The sequence below is a fragment of the Aptenodytes patagonicus genome, chromosome 1 (genome assembly GCF_965638725.1).
Source record: "Aptenodytes patagonicus chromosome 1, bAptPat1.pri.cur, whole genome shotgun sequence".
Taxonomy (NCBI): domain Eukaryota; kingdom Metazoa; phylum Chordata; class Aves; order Sphenisciformes; family Spheniscidae; genus Aptenodytes; species Aptenodytes patagonicus.
In genome coordinates this window covers 20,719,706-20,740,429 of record NC_134949.1, presented here as the reverse complement: position 1 = coordinate 20,740,429, position 20,724 = coordinate 20,719,706, and the positions used below count along the sequence as shown (strand labels likewise).

At 42.1% G+C, this 20,724-nt stretch overlaps 1 protein-coding gene and 1 long non-coding RNA gene across 7 annotated transcripts in view; both read left to right on the top strand.

The window, feature by feature from the left end:
- Positions 1-132: 132 nt before the first annotated feature.
- Positions 133-10,496, top strand: LOC143156137 (uncharacterized). 4 transcript variants are annotated; one of them, XR_012994572.1, is made up of 4 exons: positions 133-250; positions 3,134-3,236; positions 3,804-3,913; positions 4,801-10,496. It is a non-coding gene; the product is annotated as an uncharacterized LOC143156137 (long non-coding RNA). The 4 variants fall into 4 exon arrangements; XR_012994574.1 differs by lacking the exon at positions 133-250 and having other exon boundaries at positions 561-3,236; positions 4,801-4,967; positions 6,120-10,496; XR_012994571.1 differs by lacking the exon at positions 133-250 and having other exon boundaries at positions 561-3,236; positions 4,801-7,370; positions 8,995-10,496.
- Positions 10,497-11,114: 618 nt separating this feature from the next.
- BRD1 (bromodomain containing 1) overlaps positions 11,115-20,724 on the top strand; it is a 65,455-nt gene continuing 55,845 nt past the window's right edge. For 2 of the 3 annotated variants that reach the window (XR_012994569.1, XM_076329138.1), the window contains exons 1-2: positions 11,116-11,230; positions 15,600-16,980. Coding sequence is in view for 2 of the 3 variants with exons in the window: in XM_076329138.1 (XP_076185253.1) it covers positions 15,614-16,980 (1,367 nt within the window). In the remaining variant the exon portion in view is untranslated. Of the gene's footprint in view, positions 11,231-15,599; positions 16,981-20,724 lie in introns of all 3 variants that reach the window. The other variant, XM_076329130.1, reaches the window with a different exon arrangement.

Genomic DNA, 20,724 nt, shown 5'->3' with positions numbered 1-20,724 from the left:
CAGGCTGCCCCGGCTCGGCCGCCACGGGGCGCGGTGCGCAGGCGCCGGGCGCGGGGGGCGGTGCCGCCGCCGAGCGGCGGCACGCACGACGCGCAACATGTCATCCGGGCCGCGGCCCGCAAAATGGCTGCCCCCGGGGCCGTGACGCCCAGGGGGCGGTGAGGCGGCTCCACGGCCGGATCCGGATCGGGGCGGCGGCGGCCGCAGGGAGCCGGGTGTCCTGCTGCGCCGCTCCCGCGGCGCGGCCGGGGTGAGACGTGAGCCTTCTCAAAGGCGCAGCCGTAGCGGCCGCTCGCCGCCGCCCGCTTCGTTTCTGGGGCGGCTGAGGGGGGCGGCGGCGGCTGCCGCGGTTCCGAGGGCGGCGGGGACGGGGTGACGCCGGCCTGGGTGTTCCTGCGGCGCCGTAGGCCTCGAGGGACTGCCGGGGCCTCTGCCCGGCCGGCAGCGCCTTTCCCGGGAGACCGCGAGCGGGCTCCCCGGTCTCCCCCCGGGCCGGCCGCGGTCGAAGCGACCGTTCCCGTCCTCGCAGCGGGGGCTGGCGGGCGGGGCAGCGCGGGGAGCTGGTGCCTGGCGAGCGGCGTGCTCGCAGCGGGCTGCCGGCAGAGCCCCGGCTTCAGGAAGGGCAGGCAGCCTCCCTTGGCCGAAACCCCGAGGAAAGGCCTTCGTGGGCGTCGCTCCGCTGAAGCGCGGGCACGCTGCTGGCCTGAACGCAGCCCTCACCTCTTCAGGAATTTAATCTCTATTGTGCATATTTGCATTTAAAAATCCCCCACCTTGATATGTATTTGTGGTCTAATGCACACTCGACTTGGTTCTGGGCTCTGTTTTGCTGTACTTGCAGCCACTGTCTGCCTCAGGAGCAGCACTTTATATGACACTTCAATCTGATCTCCTGCGTAGCCATCACAGGGAAGGCTGTTCAGGGATGAAGGATATGCGTTGTGTCAGTTCAGCGAAGTGGTGGCCCACTATATGCTTGAGATCTTGGAATTTTTCTGGATAAAGCTCTTCCAGTTTTGGTGTTCAGTTGTGGGTTGGTGGTTGTCTTCTGTCATTGAGAAAGATTAGTCAAGGTTGTCGAGTGGACTTAGGGATCCAGGCTTTTCGGGTGGGGTGGGGGTGAAGCAGGGTGTTTGGTTTGGTTTTGTTTTTTTTTTTTTAATGTATGTCATTTCTACAGAGAGCTGGGTAAAGATATGATCTGGTGAGACTTCAACATTTGTTGTCAAATTCCCAGTGGCAGTCATAGATTTCTGTTTCTTTGACTTCAGTGTTGCTGGTCATAACAACTCGCATCTTACCTTTGGGAGTGGAAGCAGGAGAAAAACATTAACAGCACTGGTTTGAAAGTAATGCTAAGTTTTAGATTAAGATAGTGTTTAGAGAGAGAAGTAGTGCTTAAGCAAGTACTTGGTTTTTGATCTGAGTTGTTTTCATCAGTTATTTTTTTTTCCTTTTTTAAAAATTGAACAGATTTAGTCAAAAAATGTTTTGGTGGATATATGGCAGTAGATGAAGAAATCAGTTGATCGCTTTTTGATTTGAAATAGTGGTGCTCTTGAATATTCTTCTATAGTATTTGTATGTTTGTACTTCTATAGTACTGGGGCGGTCTTCTAAATGGATAGTGCCAGTCAACAAAGTAAGTGATCTCTTATGGTTAATGTTTCCTTTGGAAATCTCATGTCAAGTTTTTTTTTTTTTCATTCATATGCTATGCAAAATCACAACAAAATAGCTATTACACTGTGTGCTGGCAGTCCTTCTTAGTACCATATTATAACTTTGTAACTCACATTGTGTTTTTGCTGATACAGTTGAACTGCTGCTATAGATGATTGAGGCCCAGTAACTGAGGCCAAAGTGATTTGATGTGAAGTTACTTTGACTTGCCCAGTTTCCCCTGTTACAAAAGTGCATTTATATGAATACAACTACTTAAAAATTAAGTTTGGTCTTGGCCAGATCTGCCAACTAGACTCAGTAATAGAGGTGTGAGAGCTTAGCTAAGAAGCCTCTATCATCAGTCTGTTGACAGGTAATTACGGTGATTATTTAACATGCAATAATAATAATAAATAGAAATATATCATCTCATAAAGCATCTCTTAGAGAACTATAAAATTGTAACAGGTATGTTGAATTTTACTCAGAATTACATAGACTCACCACACCACAGAAAGCATTATAATATTAGAATATCTGGCTCTTTTAACTGCCTTTTTTTTTTTTTTAAACAGCTATGACTTTGAAGAGTTTCCCAATTTATAGTAAAAAATTGTACAGTAAATTAAAAAAGACTGGATATTTACTTTGTGCTTTCCCACTGCCTGTTGCTCTTTCTGTATGCATCTCTGTACCTCTTCATTTTTTTCATACATCCTATTCCAAAAATTTCATTAAGGGTTGGTGAAACTTGAGATTGATGAAAGTTGGTTATTTCTTCAAATTATCTTCTAAGTGGCTTGAGAACCAATCAGTGGTTCAGTATATAATTTATAGATGTATATCACAGATTGAGTGAAATAGCTGAACCTTCTTTCTGTTTGACAAATATACACTGGAAACTTAAGAAAGTAGGTCTTAAAAATCTCAGCAAAGCTGGGGCCAGAAGGTCTTCTCACAAACAACCAAGTAATATGAAGAATAAAACAATGAGATGATGGTGATCTGGTGACATGACTACAAAGGAAAGAAAAAGTAACTGCAATTCCTAGAGAAGGCTCCAGACTGCCGGCTTGTGGTGAACGTAGCAGCATTGGTGTAGTGATAGTCTAAAGAGAGATTCTCTATAAAGTATGCAGTCTGAGGTGTAAGTATGTGAAAGAACACAGTCATTTGGCAAGATGAATATAAGGAAAGTCTGTGCAAGACATCTTGACAGGAAGAAACCAAAACCTTTCTTCTGTAACTTCAGAAGAGTAATTTTTTTTTCTTCCATTTTCCCCCATTTATGCCTTTATAAACTTGTTACCTGCTTCTGGTATTGTGGATAAACATCTTTATTTGCATGTTTAACTGAACCTGGCGTGAATTAAAAGTGATCTGATATGAAATTAATATAAAAAAGTCATTTCTCATTCCAGTCCCTGGAGCAAACTACAAGTACCTGGTTCCCTGTTATGTTTTGTAGAATATCAGAAAGCTAAGAGAGCATGCTCCCAAAGAAACTGTTTGGGTTCTCTGGAGAATAGTGTTACAGGTTCAGAGAAGAAGGAAATGTCACTGCAGTAACCGTAAGTAAACAACTGTCTGTCATTCTCGATATTGGGGTGCACATTGAACTCGGTAGTCTCCCAGGGAGGCTATAACAAGAGCCTAAAACCAGTCGGAAACTAGATGAAATCCTTGTATCCCTTCCTACTGTGACAGAATTTAAAATATGCCTTAAATATACCTATTTCTCTGTCAATATTATGTTATGTGTTATTAGACGATTGTAGATGTTCAGTTGCTGCAGACAGAGCTTTGTGGTCTGTGGTCCCAGAGTCTCTCCAGTCACTGAGCTGTTCATCTTAATCTGATTTTTTTCTTTCCTTCCTTCCATCCATTTCTTTCTTGGTAGTAAAGATAACATTGATACTGCAATGATAAATTGATGTCCTGTCTTTCTGAATTTGTATACCTTTGGAAACATTGTGTTATAATGGCATATTGATAATACCAGTGTCGGGAGTATTAACCATTTTGCTGCTGTTACCTTGTTTTAGCAGAATTGGGCAGTTAATGTATTTATCTCCAAACCTGCTTTGATAAGATTATTTTCCTTGCTGAATCACTCAAACTTTTGGCTTCACCTCTAGCAACTTCTGCATCAGTGATGCATTTTCCATATGAAATCATGAAGACTATATCAAGAAATAATAGTTCTTAAGTCAAGCACAAAGAATTGCTGCCTTTTGTATGCACTGAGGTAATATATTTAATAAAATGATCTCTCTTCCTCCTTGTATAGACTCTAGCCTCTTCCAGGACCCTATCTAGACAGTGCCAACTTAATGATCAAAACCTTAATAGAGGTCAGAAGTACTAAATTTGGACGTCCAATTTAGTATTACAAGGGTACGATTTCTAAGAACACAACATAGGAGAGTACTTACATATTTAGCATACATATCCCCTTAACTTCAGCTGGCCCTGCTGATCAGATCCAAGGTGTCAATTTGGGTGCTCAGAAAATAAAGAATGAGCAGTTACACAGCAGTTGTGAGCAACTTTAAGCAGCATTCACTGCCAAAACCATGATGCCTTTGTGCTTTTATATTAATTACTTCATTTGTTACAAACACAACTGTCAAATCTCTTTATCATCCTGGATTTATAGTACATCAGAGGTATATGTCAGTGATTTTTGACTTGGAGTTGAGCATATGATAGGATGTTCACAGGATTTATTCATACTTACCCTTTATGTGGAGTGAGGGTGATGCTGGAATATGTTTTTCAGGAGTGCTCAATTTGAAGTTCGTATTCTAGCATTTTTTTGAGCCTATTGAGATTCTGTCTGCATTATGAAGCCATATTATATGTCAGAACTGATTTATGTATGTGTGAGTTTGGAAAATCTTTTTATTAGCCAGCATCAGGCACTGGCCAAGGAGGTAGACATGTCTCAGACAAAGCAAAGAAAACCTGCGTAGGGCTCATTACTATTTGTTAAATGATACATACGAGTTGGATTTCTCTGAACAGAGGAAGTTGAGCCATGTCTGATTCTCTTGTTTGTTTGGGGGTTTTTGTGGATGTGATGTATTAAGTCTTGCTTCTGACTTATTTTTTCACTTTATTTTTCCTCCCCAGATTTTGATGTCACCTTGCTTTGTAGTCCTTCCCCATGTAAATGAGGAGACAAGGTTTTAATTCTGAATAAGCCCATCTATTTTGGGATTTCTTCTGCGGTAAATGACTGGGGATTCTAACAGCAAAGCTTCCTCCACTGCATACTGTCTTAATCATCTGCAGACCAGGTTTGTCCTCTAGAATGAATGAGGAAGAGGTAGTAAAGTAATTAAGACTGGATTTATGTCTCATTGCTGATTGAATTTTAACTTAATTATACTAAGGCTGAAGTATTAACTCATTGTAAACATTGGAGATTGTGTCTTGGAGATACGCATTTGTGAGTGACCTAATCAGGAAAACAATTTCACTCAGAGTTTATACTTCATCACATATTACACTTACAAGTTTTGATACTGACAGCAAGGAATTGAGATTAGAGAAGTCACTCTAAGGGATTTAATAAATAAAATAAACTTTATATATTATTAAACTTCATGAAGGCAGTGAGTAACTTTTCTTTGCTTGGATGAAGGCTGTTTCCAGCACAGAGGAAAGGATCAGGGAGTAGGAAAGGGTTATGAGAGAAAATAATAATGTATTTGCAGTAATATTGTTTACATGGGTTATGCTGGCTTAAGCAGTTACCCGAGTTCATGTTAAACGAAGTATCTTCTCAAATCCAAACCTGATGAGTTGTGCTATGTGAATTGACAGACATTCCAATTCTAAACATGCAGCTTCTTTTGATGGCCAGTAACTGGGGATGCTGAAGGGGCACTCCCAAACCCTGGATATACTTTCCTGCTGCTTTCCTTGCACTGCCAATCAATTTCATCTGATCGTGCAGGGAGGCAGTTCTGGGAGCTAAACAGAAAATTGGTGACTTGTTTATGAAGGGTTATTCTGATGGCAGTTACCATTTGGCAGGAATAGCTTCCCATAAAGACCTTTGCAGGTGGAGTTACTATGCAGAACATAATAAAGGTGCCAAACTGTAAACACTAGGAATTGAATAATTAATGCCAAAGAGGCAATGATGGGAGAGAAGGGGAATACTATTCCCTTGTTTATGGCTCTGTCTGCTCTTTTGTAAACAACAATATCGTTATACATAAGAGTGCAAATTACTCTGCGCCAAAGGTTTGTGCTCGATAAAATAGTCTCCAGTAGATAGTAGTTTTGCTATTTAGAAGACCTACAGGTGAGTAGGTGGGGAAGCTTTGTGCTTTTGGTGCAGCATTTTGTAATTCAGGGAATTTTTCTTTTTTGGTTTGAAGTATAGTTTAGATATGGTTTCATGTATATCTTAATACCGAAGACTTTTTTTATCTTTGCAGTGTATGTAGGGGTGAGCTCAAGCCCCACCTTCCATCATGCAACAGTTACGAGCACATATGGTAGAGAGTGCCTTGTAACTGCAAAATCCCAAAGGTACATGATGTTAAAGGATTCAAGCTAGAGAGCGGAAGGGTAAGTAAGGCAGGAAGCAGGTTTCCCTGACAATTGTGTATCTCAACAAACTGCTTAACATACCTTTCTGTCTGCAAGTGACAGTCTACATACCTCTTCTTGCAGTAGGTGACTCCAAACGGTAGTTCCAACAAATGCTTAAATGGAAATGGGGTAAGGGCCTTCACATAGCAGCTGTACAGCTTAAAGACTGTCAAATGGTCTTTAAGTATTATCTATAGATAACATTCCATAGGACTGCTTAGCAGATGCAACTCACAGAGGTATTTCTTAGTAAGCGCACTGATGTAGCTTGAGTTCTGGTGGAGCTCTGATGATAAAAGGGCTCTGTCTTTATCAGTACCATAAAAGGTATTGACACAGCCTCCAGTCTGTTTTAAAACTCATATTTCAGTGAAGACCGTTCATTTGGATCAACATGAACTGTTCTGGAGATCTAAACGGTCTTCTTACCAATTTTATAAATAGAGAACCACTTTGATTCTGAGGATGAGAAAGAAGGTACGTCCAGGAAGTAAGTTAGTGAGGCCATAAGAACCAAAAAAAATTGATTCCTTAGCAGTTGGTGAACATGCATGAAGACAAATATTATTTCATCTTTACTCACCCTTTTGTCATAATATGGCTAAAACTTCAAGATCAGAGGAATGAAAAAGAAAATGCAGACAATTCTTCCTAACCAGAGAACAGTGAAGATATTCAGTAAACATGTACGGGTAAAAAGGGCCAACACTTTTCTTCCATATTTGAAGCCAAATTCCATTCTGGAATTGTCATCTACGACTTTGGACCGCATATCCCACTCAGTCTAGTATGAAAAAGTCAGCCTTTCTGCCAAAGTATCAATGATGACTAGGAGATGGATCAGCGATATGTGGAGTTGTCTTTAAATATAGTAGTTCACAAAGATCAGTCAAAAGATGTGGAGGGACACTACACCACCTCAGACTGTTGTGTTTTTGCTTGTCAGTGCACTGCTGTAACGTGTCTTTTGATAGGGTTGCAGCATCTCTTCCACAATGCATGCTGTTCTGGCTTCTGTGAGGTTTGGGAACAACCAGCCTTGCACAGTTATGCCCGCGAGTACTTTGCCAGTGCCATATACCGTGACTGATGAGGTAAGTGAGATCAAAAAGCATCCCCTTGCGGGATGCAAGGACTATAGTAATGTTGTATCTTATGAGACCGTATTTGGGGGGGGGAATATTCATCATGCACAGATGAGTCTGACGGTGTAAACCGTATAGTGGAGAAGCCAGACTTGAAAACTTTATAGGGATAGATTGGCTTGAGGCATCATACAGAGGCATCATGATGACTTAGCAAGGTTAGGCAGATTTGTCATTGTGATAGGAAGACAACCCACACACGCATGTTATGGCAGTCCAACACCTATCTTAAAATGGAAGGATTCTTGCAGGTTCTAAGGAACATGTGGAGTAGACTCTGCCTCTTGCTTGTCCCTTCACCAGCCAGCTGTTGAGACCGGGAGAGGGGTACAGAGTTCTATCCAGGGAAGATCAGTGCCACTGCCAATATTTAAGTGCTGCGGGAAGTCTGAGTTGATCTTTATTAATCTGCAAGACAAAGATGATACTATGTAGGTGATACACTTCAGCAACGTAGGAATGTGCCTCATGAAGTTTCATTGTGCAAGGAAAGAGAGGAGGATGTCAAAGCAGATAAATAGTATTTGTGTTTGTTTACATGATCCTTCCTTTTTGAAATGTTTCTCTTGAGAATTTGATAACTAGTGCAGGTGAAAGCTGGTAGGCGGAAGATATTCCTTCTGTGGAAGTCTTCCATGCAGGGTGAGTCAGCAGTGGCAACTTGAGTAAAAACTTGATGCTGCCAGGTGATGGGCTGGGACTGAAGCCCCATGCACACATTGAGCTAGTGCCAAAAAAAGGTGGCGAGGGTCCTGTTGCCATCAACCTGTGGTTCAGAGGGCCAGTTATTTTTTTGCTTGAAATTGTATGGTATCCCAGTAGAATTGTTTTCTCCTTGTCCAAAACTAGAAAGAATACTATTTTGAGGCACCAAGTCTCACTTGTGAGATGGAAAAGGCAGAGGAAACAGATCTTTGAGATTATAGAAGCGTGTGCTGATGACTAGTCAAATGCCCCAGACAATACTACATACTGTTGCATTTTGAAATAATATGGGCTAACATACTAGTATTTAACACGGAGGGGTTGAAGATTCTGATCTGGTAACCTGTCATAAGGTCAATGAGAGATGATTCGAAAGTGTAAGGCTCCCAATACTGAACTATGTGTTGAGCCTGCCCTGATCTTTGTGCCACTGCTCTGAAGTACCGTATCAAGGAATGGCATGCATTCTGCGCCAGAGCCTGGACAGTCCGTAGCAAAAACTCCTGATACCTTCTTACTGAGAATAATTGAGAGGATCTAGAACGCTGACGAACCCTGCCTGCATGTTAGTAATTTGAGGTGAAGACACCATCTTCAGTATGGGCACTAGGAAATGAAGCTCAGCAGTTCTTCGAAATTCTGTCGAGAATCGGAGGAGCAGGGAGGCCTTTCTGCATTAGGCTAAAGTGGATCAGAAGCTTTTCATTTCAAATCTGTTAGGAGATCAGGTCCTGGCACCATAGCACACTGTCGTGATTGATTCAGGCTGTGCTATGAGTCCTTGGTCAATAGGTTGTGGCAATCAATGCTGCTGCTGCTGTCTTTTTAATGAAATCATTTTGGAACTGCCACTTCCTGTTTTTATCAGTGTGAAGTTTAAGACCTCGTACCTTATGGATGGAGTGTTTTTACCAAATGTGCCCTATGCACAGGGGAGGCAGAGCTGGAAGATGAATCTCAAGAAAAAGTCATGTAAGTAGAGCTTACTAGAGAGAATAAAGCTTGAGTTTAAACTACAAAAAGATGGTTAAATGATACAAATATCAGTAAGGAACACTGCATTATTGAAGGGATGTCCAGCTACGGAATGCTGTAGTCCACCTGGCAGAAAAAAGAAACTGGAAAAGTGCCAGACTTACTTGTGCATCAGACGCGTGAGGGTATGGACACCATCAAGTTCTCTGTGGAAAACTTGTCTCCAGTTACAAAGTATTTGTACAGCTGCTGGGCAGATACACAGTGGATTATCACTTAAAAGATAAAACAACATGTTTTCTCTCATAAATGAGATTTTATTATACTTCTTATTAGCTTCTTGACAATATTTATCATTTCTAGTAATTTTTGTACTTTGCGCACTAATGTGTATGATTTAGTATGCTGCTCCCTCTTTAGTATCTTTCTATCACAAGCTGAATTCCAGTGCAACAACATTAACTTAAATCAGCATGTTGTAAGACTTCTGGGACTGATGGTAGGATCGCTTAAGCGATGTAACTGGAGAGTAGTTCCTCACAGGCAAGTACACAAATGACCAGATGGCCTCTATAGTTCATACAATCTTTTTTTCTTTTTTATTGGAAATTGATGTTACTGGGCCTATCTGATCCTAAAGATCTATTTCTACACTGAGTGCACTGCACAAATGTTAGCTGTTTTAATAGCTTCTGTTTTGTTAAGAGATCAGCATACTGGATGGTCCCTGATGGGGGGGAGGGAAAGTACTTTGCCTATTCTACAGGATTTCCTCAGTGAAGTTACTTAAGCTTTCTGGACCTTAATTCACTTTCTACAAGTAAGTAATGACAGGTGTATCTATTTCTGATTTCCTAGTCATAAATTTATTGTAGGACTAACTGCTGTTTGAGGCAAGCAAACACAGTAGTGCTAGAGAAAATGTAAAAATTATTTGGCAAGTCATTTTGAAGAAAGCTTTACTCAGTGGATGGTTGTTACAGATGGACAAAGAGGATCATACCTACTCTGACTGTTTGCTTTTTACTACATGCAGGACGTGTTCTGTACAATTGGCAAAGGCAAGGGTTTGTCTCAGGCTGGGCTAGCTCAAAGTTGGGGTTTTTTTTTTAAGCATGTGGGTGCAGCTGCCTCACAGACATGTATTGCAGTAAAACCCTCCAGATCTCGAATATGGCTGTAAGTCTAAAAATAATACGTAACAAAGGGTGTCCTTTGCAGGGAGAGCCAGAAATAACTTGCTTTTGCTTTGTCAAAATGTAAGGCTATTATCAGTTAATTTAAAAGCAGCAGCCTGACCCGGAGACCACGCAAGAGCTAACTTTCAAGCAAATTCTCTACGTACGAATCTCGAACTTGGACTTCCTCCAAGAAATAATAAATACCACTCGCTTGTAGTTTCGAGCCTTGGTTTTGTAACAAGCCGCGTCCCGCCCCCATTCCCCCTCCTCCCCCGTTTCGTTCACCCTGAGCTGAGGCGTTTACATGTTCTCGCTGATGGGGCCGCGGCGAGGCTCGGCCGGCCCTGGGCGGGAACGCGGCGGCCGGAGCAGCGCGTTCCCGCCCTGTCCCCCGCGGCCTGGCCCGGCCCGGCGCGGCCCTGCCTGCCGCAGCGCCCCGTGCCGGCTGGTGCCAGGCCGCCCGGCCCCGCGCGGCCCTCCGCCATCCGGGGGCGGGGGGAGCGGCGGCGCGTAGGCCCCTCCCCGCGGCGGCGGCGGCGGCGGCGGGGCTGGGCGGTGCCTGGCGCCCTCACGTCCCTTCCCTCCCTCCCTCCCTCCCTCTCCTCCCCCCCGTCGGCGCAGCGCTGTGGTGAAGCCGCATTGTTTGTGCCGAGGGGGGAGGGGAGCTTCTCAGCCCCGGGAGCTGAGCGCCGAGCCCGCAGCCGGACGGCGACCTGCGCCGCGCCTCACGAATGCGCCGCGCCCGGCTGCAGCAGCAGCCCCGCACCCAGCGCCGGGTCGCCGCCGCGGGCAGCGCGGCCCTTTCAGCGCCCGCTCGCCCGCCCGCGGCTGCCGGACGCGGGGCCAGGCGGCAGCACCGGCGGGACCTCCGCCATTAAACCGGCCGCAGCGTCGGTCGCAGAGGCGGAGCGGGAGGTCTGTCAGCCGCGCTTCGGCGGCTCCCACAGCGTGAGTGAAGGCGGGCGGGCGGTGGGGGCCGGCGGGTGGGGGCTGCGGGGCCGGGAGCCGGCGGGTCCCGCCGCGGCGAGGTGGAGACCGGCGGGGGGAAGGGAAGGGCGGGCTGGGCACGGCAGCGGGGGAGGGCGCGGGGGGGAGAGGCGGCCGGGGGCGAGGCGGGCGGCCGGGCGGGGAGGCTGCGCGGGGGGGAGCCGAGCGCGGCGGTCTGGGGGAGGGCGCCGCTCTGAGCTGTTTTGTCAGCCGCCATATTTGTGGGCCGAGTATTTTCGCGGAGGGGAGGGAGGTGACTGTTGGGAAGGGCTGGAGATGATGGGCCTGGGCAGGAACCATCCTCCCGGGGGCCGGGAGGGGGGGAATGCCGGGCCCGGGCAGGAACCATCGGCGCGGAGGGGTGTGTGCACGCTGGAGGCTCCCTGGGCGTGGGCAGGAAGTGTTCGCGCAGAACCGGCGAGGGCGGGCCCGTGGGCGTGGGCAGGCCCCGTGCGCGGGGCGGTGGCGGCGGGCGGAGGGAGCCGCGCCGGTCGCCGGGGTGACTGCGTGATCCCGGGGGGCGCGGGGAGGGGAGGCGGCGTCGGCGGTTTTCCGCCGGCTCGCGGGGAGAGCGGCTCTGGTGATCCCGCGTCGCTTAGCCGTCCGCGGGCCGGTTCACTGGGCTACGTGAACCCCGGTTCTGTGCATTCCCCTGAGGGGATTGCTCCTGCTCCACAGCTGAAGTTGTGGGTGGTGTCCGCCCCCTATGCGTGTAAGCACTGTTTGCTTACCCTCCCTCATTGTCTAGGACTAAAGAGCATTCCTGTGTCTTTCTCTTTTTAATGGTCTGCATGAAAGTTCCATTGAGAATGGAATTCCCTTTTCCATTAAGCAGGGGATCCAGGGACCAAAGGCAATTTATTTGAAGAGGAGGAAGGTAACCGGGACAGAGATTGTAAAAGGAATTTGTAATCAAAAAGTATACGTTATCATACTTTTCTTGTTGGTTTTACCTATCCTACGCTTTGATAAAAAGTATTTTTTCCCTCATACCATGCATTCCACGTGAACAGCTGTCTTCATGTACTTTCGTTGTGGTGAGGGAAAGTGTCTGCTGGTGACTTTCTTCTCAAGCAGCTGATGTAATTCCAAGAGAGGAAAGCTGTGGATAACTTTCCTGTCTTATCTCCTGCAGTCTTTGAGTTGTTGTAAGAGGCAGAAAAGTGCTAACGGAAGTACATTAAAGTAATTTCATTTTGCTGCTAGTGTGGTATCTCTATTAATACTGAACGGAAGCTGTCTTAGTTTACTCTTTTTCAAACTTAGGCCCACGGTCTTCATTCCTATGGATCTACAGGATACTACGGGGGGGGGGGGGGGGGGGGGGGAGAAGAAAGATGTCTGATAACTAACTAGGAAAAGCAAACCAATTGCCAGTCATGAATTTGCTATGCTGAAATCTGGTCTTCCTCTGGAATATTTATTGGACGTTTGCAAACAGAAGAATTTTGGAGAAACAAAACAAAACACTGCTTTGGCTCCTGGAGCATTTAAGTTATTCACACTAAGTTTCTACGAAATTTGGCCAGAGTACTACCAGCTCCAATTCTGTGTTCATTGCATTGTATTTGTAGGGTATCCATTCTGCATTTAACTGTGACTGTAATTTGCTTCCAAATTTAGCTTTATTTGCAGTTGACTATTACAGGGAAGATGCTCAGATGTTAGCTCAGTCGTTTTTTATCATTCTGGTTCATACAGTCTATTTGACTTTTACAATAGTAGTCCTAAATCTTAAAGCAAGAACACTTGTGCTTTTGAATATTTTCTTCCTGTTCTTATTGCCTGCTTGCAGCCATGCTTAAGAATCTCGGGAACAGAGGGGGATGGAGAGCTTGGAAACATAGCATTGATGTGTTTTTCTGTGGTACTGGGTGAAGTTAGATAGTGAAGTGTGGACAAGTTGCACTTTTTTTTTGATATCTGAAGGCTACTTCTCATCCCTCCCCCAGTGTTTTGTCCAAAACAGTCACTATCATGAACGACTATGGACAGATACACAACCAGCCAAGATGTAGGAAGGGACATTTAAAAAAAAAAAAATACACTTTTACATCTAGACAGAATTGAAGTGCAATTATATGAGGTAAACATAATGTAAATGGTCTGTTTTTCTTGATTGGTGACTAAATTAAAGACAGATATTAAAAAAATACCATAAAATGAAACCATTCTGATCTGTAGCAGGTTGCTGTACATTGACACATCAGTGTGTTTTAGCTGAAGAATCCCGCATTATTTGTTCACAATAATAAACAGAAATCAGGGCCATTGTGTTATCTTCGGCCTCTGAATTATAAAATCTATTGTGAAACTGGGAACGAACTTTTAATTTCAGTTAAATTATCAGTATGTCTTTGTTTCTAGTTATTGGACCTTCTGTAGCAGTATTAGTGGTTTAAACTTTTTCTGTGGTTAAGAAATCAGTATGATTTAATCCTATGTTGTTTCACAGAATTAAATTCTAAATATTTCTTCCAAACTTATTTGAAGATGTGGAGCCTTTTTTATTCATCTGTTGTTTATATAAAGCAGATCAGAGGTCTGTCATGATGAAACACTGACTGTTGTCCGGTTTTATGCTTGTGCTATAAAAACGAGTAGTAAGAGTTAAGGATTATTTGTGTAAAACTCGGATCTATAAGCAACACAATTCTCGCATGAATAATAAAACCAGCTTAGATTCGTCCTTTTATTTCCTCTGGGAAAACAAGGTCAGTTTGTGAGAGCAGATAGATCAGACCCTCTCAAGAACTAGTTTTAATGCTAGCTGCTTAAATTATTTAGTCTTCCTGTAAAAGGAGTTCCTTCAGTACTTTGAAGGTGCACCTTTAAAGATTGGCATCATAGACTAAGCAAAAGGCAGGCAACATGGAGTAGTTTACGTAATTGTTCCAGTCCTTGCTATTTTCTTCCTGAAATAGATATACTATCTATTATATGTCTTTAACAATAATTGTGTTTTGATCTCTGTTTCTCTGCTGTTTCGGCAATACATGCTAACACTAGTTGCATTATTTTAACTAATACACAATACTGACTTGAAGTGCAGAATTTCTGATTGGTCAGAATTGAAACGATGAGGCCTTAATACTTTAAACCAGTGATTAAAGATCAAGAGTTTTTTCTGTAGCTGAGGTTGAATTTTGCTATTTATTAGTGATTTATTAGGACAAAGGAAGGAGGGGGATAGAACTTTTAAACTTGATGTTATCGGTTGGTTTTATAATATTTTCTACCCTCATAGGAAAAAAAAACCCAACATTAAAATGCCAAAAGGCATAAGTATGGAAGCTTTTAATTAGAAATTTTGTGATCAAAATGCATGCTTGTCCTAGTCATGGTGCTTCATGGTGCGGGGGGCAAAAAGCTATCTTTTTGTACAGTATGTGCAGCGATCCTTTTCCAGTAAGTGATAAACTTGAAAATTATGGTAAAGAGCTTGGGATTGGATTTAAAGACAGGGAGACTTTTATCTACCCTAGTTGCTCTGAGAGCAGCTCTTGAAGAATCTGTGGAGGTAGAAGGGTGTGCGTACATGCATACTTAGATGCAGGGAGCATGTTGACTTTGCTATAAGTTAAATCTGCTTTACAGGTAGAATATTTCCTAGTTGCAGTCTATACTGCGCCGTATTGGACATTGCAAGTTCAGTTGTGTTCTTCTCACTTTGTAAAGAATAATAGGCTGCCTAAGAATTGAGAAGAGAAAAGTAAAAAGTAAAGGGCTGTCAAACTGCATACTTGCCAAATCTGGAAGTATGCGCAGTTTTTTAGCTTTAAGTACAGGTGTAGTAATTGAGTTGTTAACATAACTATTTCAAATTGCACTGGAAAAAATTGTGGGGAAAACTTGTGTTTCCTTTCACGATTATGTTAGTTCTTTTCGGGGGGGGGGTCTAGAGAAAGTAATATGTAGCTGTTGAAAATTCAAGCTGCAGACACACTTAATGTATTAGGAAATACTATATTAAAGATTTTCTTACAATGTAACAGGTGTAATTTTTTTCTGTGGCACTTCTGAAATGTTTTTTTTCTCACGCAGAAATCTTACAGATAGCTCTTCTGTAGGATTTTTGTATGAAGGATCTTGTATAGCTGTGTTTACTTAGAGAAGCTGTAACTTAGGAGATCTATTTATCATTAGGTTAAATTTGTACAAAACAGTGTGAGCAGTCCTATTAAGTAAGGGTGATGGGCTTTTTTTTTTTAAATTGAGTGGAGAGTTTGGGGGCTGTAGAACTGATGGGTTTTTTTTCTTGCTGTAATAAAATTAATATTTTAATATGAATGTTTGGAGTTTATAATATTAACTGTTGCTCTAATTTTAGGTAAACATTACCAAATGAGGAGAAAAGGAAGATGTCATCGAGTATCGGCAGCAAGGCATTCTTCTTCCCCATGCAGTATTAAGCACTCCCCCACACGAGAAACCTTGACATACGCTCAAGCTCAAAGAATGGTTGAAATAGAAATTGAAGGTCGCCTGCATAGGATCAGTATCTTTGATCCTTTAGAGATTATATTAGAAGATGATCTTACAGCCCAGGAAATGAGTGAATGCAACAGCAATAAAGAAAATAGTGAAAGACCACCAGTTTGTCTAAGAAGCAAACGGCATAAAAATAACAAAGTGAAAAAGAAAAATGAAGCTCTTCCCAGCTCACATGGTATACCTGCTACAACAGCTCCTCTTCCAGAACCAAAAGTACGGATTGTTGAATACAGTCCCCCTTCGGCTCCTCGGAGACCTCCAGTTTATTACAAATTCATTGAGAAGTCAGCAGAAGAACTTGATAACGAAGTTGAGTATGACATGGATGAAGAAGATTATGCGTGGTTAGAAATAATAAATGAGAAGCGGAAAAGTGATGGAGTGTCAGTTGTTTCACAAAATATGTTTGAATTCCTTATGGATAGGTTTGAAAAAGAGTCTTACTGTGAGAACCAAAAACAGGGTGATCATCAGTCTTTAATTGATGAAGATGCGGTGTGTTGTATATGCATGGATGGTGAATGTCAGAACAGCAATGTAATCCTGTTTTGTGATATGTGTAATTTAGCAGTACATCAGGAATGCTATGGGGTGCCATATATACCCGAGGGCCAGTGGCTCTGCAGACACTGTCTGCAGTCCCGTTCTCGGCCTGTAGACTGTGTGCTGTGTCCAAACAAGGGAGGTGCCTTTAAAAAGACTGATGATGATCGTTGGGGACACGTGGTATGTGCTTTGTGGATTCCAGAAGTTGGATTTGCCAATACAGTTTTTATTGAGCCAATTGATGGTGTCAGGAACATTCCCCCAGCCAGATGGAAGTTAACATGCTACCTCTGTAAACAGAAAGGTGTTGGTGCCTGCATCCAGTGCCACAAAGCAAACTGCTATACTGCATTCCATGTGACGTGTGCTCAAAAGGCCGGTCTATATATGAAAATGGAACCTGTGAAAGAACTAACTGGCAGTGGGACAACATTCTCTGTAAAAAAGACTGCCTATTGCGATGTACATACTCCACCAGGTTGCACACGGAGACCTCTAAATATTTATGGAGAAGCTGAAATCAAAAATGGTGTTTGTAGAAAGGAGGGATCAGTGAGAACTGCTAGGTCTACATCAAAAGTCAGAAAAAAGACAAAAAAGGGCAAGAAAACAGTGGTTGAACCCTGTACAGTTATGCCAACAGTATCTGCTCCTTATATCCCCCCCCAGAGGTAAGCAAACAATCCAAGTGAGAGAAACCTTTGCTTAATTATCTGTTCAATTTTAAACCAATGCTTTTAGATGCCGACTTGAAATTTTTGTGCATTTCTTATATGCTTTCCTTAAAGCTTGGAGGATTAATGTAAATTACGTACATTGTACTTTTGTGAAATTGCAGTAACTTCCCCAGTGAAATTAGTAAGTGGTCTGTCTTGTCCTCAGAAACCTTTTTTTTTTTTGTTTTGTCAGACCAAATCATGTGGTGTGCTCAGTTGTTGTCATTCGCTGTACTTTTGAGAATTAACCACTGAATTCAGAATAGCCTATGTAGTTGACCTTCATATTAAAAAAACAGCCAAGCTCAAGGTTAACTGTGCTCATAATTTGGGAATCTGAACTTCTTTTCCTCATTTTAAGAGCCCCGAAATGAAAATTACATTTGCATATATGATTTGAATCTTGTTCTTCTCACCTAAATTAAGTATAAACTTGTACTGTAAGACCTATGTAACAAGTACAAAAAAACCCTCCAGGAAGTATTTTCCTTGTGGGGCAGAGTAACTTTTCCGGAGGTTTTTCCTAAATTTGCATTCTTCCTTTTGTAAATGCAATAGTGTGTATCAAGGTTTGGATGAATTTGGTACCTTGCAGACTTTTTTTAGAAAAGTTAGCAAGTAAGTGATGGTAAGTTAGTTAGTTAATGTATTCTTAGTCATGGAACCTGAAATGAATGTGCCCTCCCGTTCAATGATGCTATCAAATATCTGTCCTATAACTTCAGTAAAATGTTTGTGTTTGAACAAAAATGAATTAATGCATGTGACAGAGTTTTAATCCTAATCTTGTCTTTGCTTATGAATTTATACTTTGTGAGAAGTTCTGTTTAAGCTGATTTTTATATTAGCGTGTCTTTTGCAGTTCTTACAGGAGCTTTTGTTATGTGAGTGCAAATATAAAGCATGAACACCAGAACTGAAATTGCTCTTTACATTTAACAGGCCATATTTTTGTACTTTAACAGTGGTGATCGGGGGGCTGGCAGATGGCTCTAGATGTGGTGAGGCTAGTGAAGTAACGCATCAGAAAGCAGGGATGTTTCAAGTGATGTTTTCATTAGTAATAACAGAATTGGAGCAAAATGGAGATTTTTTTAGTATCTTTATTTCAGAAATTCAAAAGCTCAGCATGAACTTCAGTTAGTTTAGAACAGTGGCATCTCTTTTCAGATTTCTTTCAGTTAAACTGAGTTATGCATTTCAACAGTGGAAATAATTTGTTTCTGGGATTTGAGCAATGACAGAAAGCTCTGGGGTAGAAAGATACAGTTTTGGCTTTGCTGAACCTTCGAGACATGACATACTGGGCTGAGAAATGCAAAATTGGACTATTGGGACTAAAACCAAGTTTGTCTTTGTGGAGTATTTGTTTTGTTTCTAGCATTTACAACATCAATATGTTTGTTTACCCCTTGAATTAAATTCTTACTGATTTAAGAACAGTAGTTAAGAAAGTTTCTCAAAACAGGCACCACTTCATGTGCAGGTTCATTGTACTGTGACAGGACTCTGAATGCTCAGACAGTGAGGGCTCTTAAAATAATACAAATAAATTATGTTTTTTTGAAAGCTGACTCCCAAGTCTCAGGCAGTGGACAATTAAGGGTGGTTAAATTAATCTAAATAAATACATGTTTTGAGACTGCAGTCCTTTCCCGTAATAAGTTTTGTTAATGCAAATAGCTACTTACTGGCTGACTTTGACAAACAGCCTGTAGGTCCTGTGTGGTGTTCACAAACATCAGATGATTGCGGTGTTCTCTGTTACAATTTGCTTGGTAAAATGGTACTTTTGTTTAGTGATGCACTGCAGAAAAGCTTAAGTTGACAGTAAGCAACTAATACTGTTACTTTAACAGGTACTGTTGTATGTGGGAGGGGGGAGTTTCTATAAAAGAATTTGGCTTTGTCTTAATCAGGACAATCCTGATTGGTGGTTTTGTTTTTTTAAGATAAGAGAGAAGATGAACTAAGTGAGAGTTGAGGATTAGAGTGCATGTTCTCAGTTGCACCTCTGGCAATTCTTTCCATTGGTAACTTTCATAAAAGCCAGACCCTAAAAGGATATTATCATCAGATTTTTTTTAACAGTGTCATTAGATGCCAGGAACAGAAATATAAAGACCTTTCTTTCTTTTTTTTTTTTCCCCTGTTTTTTTTTTAAATAACAACTAAATTTATTCTCAAGACTGCGGAGAGATTCAGCTTTCTGCTGTTTATGCTTGGTTTCATGTTACTGGACGCAAGTATAGTTCCTGTATTCTATATCACAAGTGTAATAAATGGGCACAGTTTAAAACTATTTTAAAGTTGAGCTTTATTATAAATTGTTTGTCTTCAGCTGAAGGAGACTCTTGCTTAAGTACTCTTTGTAATGTGAATGTGCATAGTCCTGGAAAACTAATGCCTGAATTAAAAGCAAAACAAAAATGGGCATATTAAAAGGAAAAGTGATTATGCTGCAGACCCAAATCTCAGTTGTCTAATTTTCTTTGGCTATATATATTTTTTTTTTTTCCCCTTTAGGAAAAATCGTGTGTGTGTGACTGAAATACATACCCATAAACTAATAATGAATGATGTGGATCATTTCGCAGCATTCTTCATTTAAATGATCCCTTTTCTCTAATCTGTTTTTTAATGCCCTTTTTTTTCCCTTGGAGCTGAAACATTATTTGCCTTTCCAGAGATCTCGAGGAAGAGCAATTAAGGTATTTAAATTATCAGAGAAGAAACATGTATGCTCAGTGTTTATACAGTAGTGCTTTTTTCCTAAAGAATTTGAAATGAACAAGTTTTCAACATCTCTGGAAATTGAGGCACGTAAGGAGATGGAGATGTTTGGTTTGGTGTACTTTCTTAATCATTAATAACTAGACTGTATGTCTCCTTGGCATATAGCTGGTTCTTTAGAGTTGGTAGCTGCGGAAGTATAGAAATATGAAGATAATAGTGAGGAGCAAAATACTTGGTGGATGTAGCCCCTGAGCACACCTGCTGAAGCTTGAGGAAAACCCTCTTGCCATTTATGTTTAGTTTAAGGTGGAAGGATTGTATGCTGTTTCCTTACCTGGATAGTGAGTGTATATGAAAGACTGGGCATTTTAATAACACCATTTGTAATAGTTCTGTTTTCCGAAACACCTATCTTAATGTTCAGGATATGTTAAAAAGACTGGTGTAGAACAACATATTTCATAATTTCTACACAGCTTTCTGTAGCTCATGAATTTCTGTATCAGCTTATCTGTATGTCGGGTTTCTACGCAGCTGCCTGTCGTGAATGATTTTGAGAGCTGAACACTTTGCAGTTGCCAGAATTTCTTACACAGATGTCATACTCAGCTTTCTGCTGTTAAGTTACATAGCTAGTGTCATTCTGTAGGTCACTTGTAATCTAATTATTAGCCTCTCATACTATCATCTGTGCACTACTGATTTAAGAGTGTAGGATCAGAAGTTTTTAACTATTGATGATAGGAGATGAATGCTTGCTTCTCTGTCTCTTCTTTTTTTTTTTTTTTTAATGCTGCGCATCTATCTATCCTGTTGCCTAGGTATTTTAGAAAGTCTGTACCTAAGAATCCACTTCCAAACGTGCCGTATGTAGGTCATGTTAGAACCTTAAGGTGACTTCAGTTTTCAGTGCTGTCATCTTAGTAACTCGCTTAGCACTTGGAATAGTATATGGGACCATCG